The 6,671-nt window shown below is 32.7% G+C and overlaps 1 protein-coding gene across 1 annotated transcript; it reads right to left on the reverse strand.

Annotated features, from left to right (window-relative positions):
- Window positions 1-1,502: 1,502 nt before the first annotated feature.
- On the reverse strand, window positions 1,503-6,352 carry LOC133819074 (serine/threonine receptor-like kinase NFP). Its single transcript, XM_062252233.1, has 2 exons — window positions 5,171-6,352; window positions 1,503-2,554 (listed from the first exon to the last, which is right to left on the reverse strand). The coding sequence occupies exons 1-2, from the start codon at window positions 6,326-6,328 to the stop codon at window positions 1,820-1,822; spliced, it is 1,893 nt and encodes a 630-aa protein (XP_062108217.1). The 5' UTR covers window positions 6,329-6,352; the 3' UTR covers window positions 1,503-1,819.
- Window positions 6,353-6,671: the final 319 nt, after the last annotated feature.

Here is a 6,671-nt window from a genome sequence, read left to right on the forward strand (position 1 = left end):
AAAAGTGTGGATTTTTTTTTAATAAAAATTATTTCACATTATTTATATTAAACATAAAGTGTGTCTCAAACATATTATACATAAGTATCAAATAACCCAATTTGTGTTCAAAACATAACCTCACACTTTAATACAAACATACACACTGATAAATTGAAATAACCCACATAAGGTTGATATGTTCATATGTACAAATCAGGGTTGAGACCACGCTTCAGTTCTCCTTAGCCATTCACTCATTTCTTTCTTTGCCTACAACACAAGACCATTGTGAGCCTAAAGCTCAATAAACAAGGCAATGCATGCAATGCTAGTGATTACCTTATGTCAATATGCATACACAACTTCTTTTTAAACTTTCTTATCACATTTTATTTTTCATCTTTGGGCCCCTTAATATTGTGCACACTGTTTGATTTGGTCAATGTTTGCAGAGCTTGATACACATATAAAATAAAATCTCATGGGTTCTCCTCCAACTAGCCATCACCACAGTAAGACACATTAAAAACCTTATTCTGTTGTTGTTCCGTCGAGCTCAAGAGTTAAGGCGGCCACACACTATGGTGTCAATACATATAACATAACTTATATGGAGGAGAAATAAAAAAAGGAACATGACAAACAATATAATTGGTTTACTAAAAACTGCCCCAAACTATTGGGCCACCACTATGAGCCTAACTATAGGCATCCATTTACACTTACTTCCACTCTTATTTGCCTTTTCAAACAATGATACTAAACTTAAATTTCTTATTACAACTTATTTTTATGTTGCATAAAACTTGTTAAAGCATTGCATAATTAACAATGTAAAAATGTCATTTCTCTACAATTTTTTAAATGAGTACATGAGCTTCTTGATGCCATTCTTTTGGGCCATTTACTATAATTTATTTACTATTTTTGCATCTTTTATTGGAAATGGTCTTAGAGAAGTTTTTTTTTTTTTAATGTATTATATTTTAGCAATGCATCGTAGATTTGCATCTCCGTTGAAGATGCTCTTGGTAGTGAGTTTTTAAGGCCATGGCAACTAGAGACTTCATTCATGCTTTCTTACTCATTTCCCACCTTCTCTTTTCTGTTTTCCCTTCATTCTTCAACATCATAAACAAAAAAAAAGTTTCAGTAGTTATTATTCCCAAATCAATATTAATTATTTAGTCTATTTTAGTCCCCTTTCCACTTTTAGATATATAAATCTTCCAACCTTATCTTAAAGTTATTCTGATTTTAGATATACAAATCTTCCAATCTTATCTTCCAAGCTGTTCTATTTTGTATTCCCATTCAGTAGTGCTTGCTTGCATTTTGTGGTCACAAGCTTGCAATTCTTGGTGCAGTTTTCACATAATCACACACTCATTGCCAAAAAAAATGTCTATTGAGAAAGATCCCCGCCAGAAGTAATGGAAGATATGCAGACAAGGAAAGATGGTTACAATTATACAATACTAAAAACTTTAAAAAAAAATCTCTTCGAATAATAAGAACAAAAAAAAAAAGTCTTAAAATAATAATAATAATGGAAAAATAACAAGGCCCTAAAAATGTGCAGGGTTGTTGCTAAATACAATGATTTAGGGGCTTTTATTAGAAAAAATAGATGTCAAAGTAAGTTAATTACTATAATTTTTCATGGCTTTAATAAAATAGAAAAGTTTGATATGATATCTATCATATGTATCAACTTGATTTAATTCCTAAATTTCACTCCTTTATATCTGAAGATTTCTAAAAGGGCCCAAAAGTTCTTTTCACTTCTCCATTCTTATGTTATTCTTGTATTTTACAATATCAGCACAATTTCCACTTATCTTGCACAAACTTGGGAACCAGACAAAGCGTCATCTGAGATATCATAGAATAGATCATCACTCTTGCATAGGGCATAAACAATGTCCACCATGCTAGGCCTCTTTGATGGATCTTTATGCAAGCAAGCAACAGCGACAGACATAATGCTCATCATGCTCTCCATCGAGTATGATTCCTCACTAAGAGCTTCATCCATCCAGCTGTGCAGTTTATTTGCCTTATGTTCCTCATTTCCCTCCAAAATTTGAGCGGCCCTCGCCCACAAGACATTGCCTTCATCGTCAATGACCTCTTTCCCTGATATCAGCTCAAGCAAAACGACACCAAAGGCAAAAACATCCATTTTGGTGGACACAATTCCATCACTAAGATACTCAGGTGCAATGTAGCCTTGTGTTCCAACTATGTGCATTGTTATGGCATTGCAGCCTGACTTTGCTAGCCCGAAATTGGCTATCTTGGCTCTCATGTTGGCGTCCAAAAGAATGTTGCTGCTCTTGATGTCTTTGTGCACGACTCGAGGCCTAGTGTGCTCGTGAATGTACTGCAGGCCGTTTGCAACATCCACAGCAATTCTTAACCTAGTTTTCCAGTTCAATTTGTCATTCTCATTTTCTTGTAGCCACGAGTACAGAGAGCCATTTTCGACAAACTCGTAGATCAGATAGCAGGTGGCGTTTAAAGGGTCTATGCAGAAGCCTTCTAGCTTCACCAGATTGCCATGGTTTACCTTCAAGATTTAATAGTCATGGTTTTAGTCAATTTGCAAGTCAAAGAGTTCTAACAGAAGAAAAACATTGAAACATAACGTTTAATTCTTTGTTAACGTTTTTAAAAATTTGGGAGCCTTTGACATATTCTCATGTGCTTTCATTTTAGCTCACCTAATCCAATTAATATATTAGACACTTCCAATGAAAGAGCCATAAACTAAAAAGATTAAAAACTACTAGTCCACTACCAAACTTTTCATAAAATAATCATATGAAAAAGACATAAGCTATAAAGATTCCTTATCTTAAAGAAAAAAACACATCAAATTTGGCCAAGTAATGAGGAAGAAAGAACAAGAGAAAAACAAACCAAAATGGCTACTGCCCAAGTAAGCATTTTATTCCATTTCACATAATTTATTAATTTCTTTATCATTTTAATAGATTATACTTAAAAGGTTTTAAATTGTTTTAAATGACAAATCATATGGATATTTCTTTGATTCCAAGGTAGTAATCCAATAAAATAAAATCATGATGACACCACCTTTGGAAGTAGCATTGTTTCTTAATCAATTTTGTTCGTTTGTTTGTTTTTTATTATATATATCTTTTTTAGCTTTTTGATCATGCATTAAACTGATGAAAGCATTTAATATTTTAAGCCTAGAGATTCCAGCCACATGATATTTTTTTTTATTAAACCTTAGAAAGGAAATTTACCTAATCATTATAATAGTTCTAAAAGAATTATATTCCTATGCAACAAAGCAACTCTTAAAGGGCTCCTTAGCCTTTAGGTTAGCCCTTAAAAATATCTCTAAATCAAAAACCCAAACCTATACCCAAACCTAATTTGAATTTACCAACCTCTACAATTCACTATTTTAAACATCTCTATCTTCAAACTTTTGACTTTGTTCATAATATCTTCTCTTATGCTTTACAAACCGTATGAATGGAAGTTTTGGTAAAATGCTCAATTTATCCCTTATGTTATCATAAATAACAAATATGTTCTTTTGAATTTACAAAAAAACAAAAATTAAAAACACCACATTGTTTAATTTAGTCAAAATTGACATGAAAAATACAAAATTATCCCTACTCTAAACTAGTAAGTAAGGAAACAAATAAAACCCCAACAGTGGTGAGTGAAAGGGGAAAAAATAAGAATAAAAAGATTTAGTGAAAATTAAATTACAGAACATTTTAATTACTTTTCATGTTTAGTTAATAGTCCATTAGAAAATCTTAAACTTTGACCATGTTAAATGGGTGAACTTTATATCAATTTACTAACAAGGGGATATATATTATGTAAAAATAACGAGGATGAATTAAACACCAAGTCCATTATGTAATGTTTTTTGTAATTATTTCCTACTTAAATGAGCTAACATTAAGTCGTGCCTTGTTAGATTATTAATAATCTAATTTATTATTAGACTTTTTTAATAATAAATTATTTTGTAGAGAGAAAAGTTGATTAGGAGAGCAATATGTAAAAGATTTTTCTTGACAAAATTTATGTTCATCCAAAAAAAGATATAAAGATGACTTTGTAGCAAGTTTGAATACAGGTGAGTCTTCTAGTGTAAGGCTTGTACTGTGGGCTGCGTTGTGCAGTTTTGGTTAGAAGACATTGTTTGCTTTTCAAGAACACTATCATCAAATATTTTTCAAAGAAACAAATCTTTATAATACTATACATCCATGATGCTCCATTTTCAAGTTATTTAAAAATATATATTTTTTAAAGATTTTTTTTATGGAGTAAATATAGTGTTCAGTACCAATTGACAGTGTAATTTAATATCACGTATCCCATATTTTGTTTAAGATAAATTCTAAAGTAAGGTATGTCATGGTAAGATACGGTCATATTAAATCAATTTTCATCCCTGTTTTATTTATGACTATTTATTGTAGATCTCATGCAAAATTTTAAAAAAATCTCAATAATTTTTAATTCTGAAAACAGAGTTACTATAAATGCACGCAAGTAAGAGATTATTTAAATTTTGATTTTTGTAATTTAAATTTTTTTAAATTTCTTGAAAATTTTAAAGAAAATTGCTATGACTATAATGTATAGAATAAAAAACAAAAGTCAAAATTAATTTACGTAACTAAAATAGGACATTACTTTACCGATGCCTCACCGTAAGGTGTTTTTTTAATAATTACCCCCATAAATAATCCTAAATTTAATAAAATTATACTTTCTACCAACATTCTATAAATTCATGAAAATAATAACATATCCCGAATATATATTGTAAATAATTTTAGAAAAAAATCTACAACAAAGAAGGTAAGAAATAATTTTTTAATAAAACGTACTCACACTTGTATGATTAGTTCACTTAATTGGTATAAAAGAATAATTATACATTTACCTAACAAATTAATAAGATACATGCTTAATTAATAAGCTAATTGACTTCTTAACAAAAAAAAATAATTCTAATTAAAATAACTAATCATTGCTTTAATGGTTAGACAGGAATTAGGACAGAAAAAATAATTTCAAGTATCAAAATAATCACCATCATTAGAAAAAAAATTGCGAAGTAAGATGAAAGGGAAATTGAATGAACAAATTAAATTTAAAAAAGAAAAGATTTTACCTTCTGCAAAATCTTGAGCTCATCACGGGCATTCCAGTTCATCTTTTTGATGGCATAAAATTCTCCATCAATTGAACCTTTATAGACAGAGCCTTGAATCAAGCAATTTTCATGGAACCCATCAGTGGCTACTTCAATTTCATCAATACTAAACACTCTGTACTTATCCAAACACCCTGATACATCTGCCATTAAACTCTCTTCCATCTCCTTAGTATAAAACCCTTTATTCTTATTCCCTTTCCCACCTATATAAAGCTCTTGTCTTTGCTTTTCTTCATCACCCCACAAAGCCCTCTCCTTTTTCATTGACTTTTCTCTGTACAACCAAAACCCACCAACCAAAACCACCAAGAACCCAGTTATCCCCAACCCAATTCCCAGCCCTGTAACGACACCCTTTCTTCTGTCGTTTTCTGAAGAGGGAGGAGAAGGAACGACAGTGGGCTGCGACAGCACTGGCAGCTGAGAAACTGGGATGAAAATTGTGTCAAAAGGCCGGATGTTGTTGCCGTTGACTGCGGTTATGGACTCTGTTTTGACTCCGAAAGTTGCAGCCACCCTTGTTATGTTATCAGACGGCTGGAAAACGTAGGAGATGAGTTGATTGACTTGATTGGTTCGGTTTCCCATTTGGGTTTTGTTTGGACACTTGCAGAAGATTGGGAAAACGACATTAACGCCAATTGTGAGGTTTTCAGCTATGAGAGTTGGGTTAACGAGCTGGACAGATTGGAAAGTGGTGAGGTTTTGGAAGTGCTCAGTTGAGGTTCTGTAAAAGGTGTCACCACTTTTGATTGTGTAGCTAATGTTAGCATAAGATATGGCCATGCTGCTATTGACTGAGTTACAAGAACATGTTATGGGGATGAAAAGGGGTTGGTCTGGGACTAGTGGGGAAGATGGAGAGGTTATGTTACTTGGGTTTGAGATCTCGAGTCTGCTGAGTGAGAAGAGGTCGCCTATGGAGGCTAAGTCCAGAAAATCTGGGGCCTTGGCTCGGTAAACCACATAGGTCTGGCATGGGCTGGTGGTCTGGTTTATGGTGCACTTGTAGCCTACGGTGCTTGGTTGAGCGTTGGACTTGGAATGGAAAACAATGATGAAGAAGAATAGTAGTCCGAGAAGAGAGGCGTAGTGGGGTTTGGTTCTTGTCATGGTGTTTTTTGCAATTTGTTTTTATGGAAAGTGTTCGTGTTTATTAGTTTATATATGATGTGTAGTTGTAGAAGATAGAATTTGGAGAACTAAAGGCGGCCCCTTTTTGTCAATTGATGTGTGGTCCCACTCAGTAGTATTTTTCAACCCCAAAGAAGTCATGGTCAACACAAATGACATTGATACTTTGCCTTTTCCATCATCTTCACTTACTTGTCTCAGGTTTTTTATTTATTTATGATAAATAGCATTTTTGGCCTACAACCTATTAGGGATTTAGTTATTGTTCTCCACATGATTCGCCGTATTGAAAGCTTTTCTTACTGCTGATACGGCAATACCG

Source organism: Humulus lupulus, chromosome 2 (assembly GCF_963169125.1).
Source record: "Humulus lupulus chromosome 2, drHumLupu1.1, whole genome shotgun sequence".
Lineage (NCBI taxonomy): Eukaryota > Viridiplantae > Streptophyta > Magnoliopsida > Rosales > Cannabaceae > Humulus > Humulus lupulus.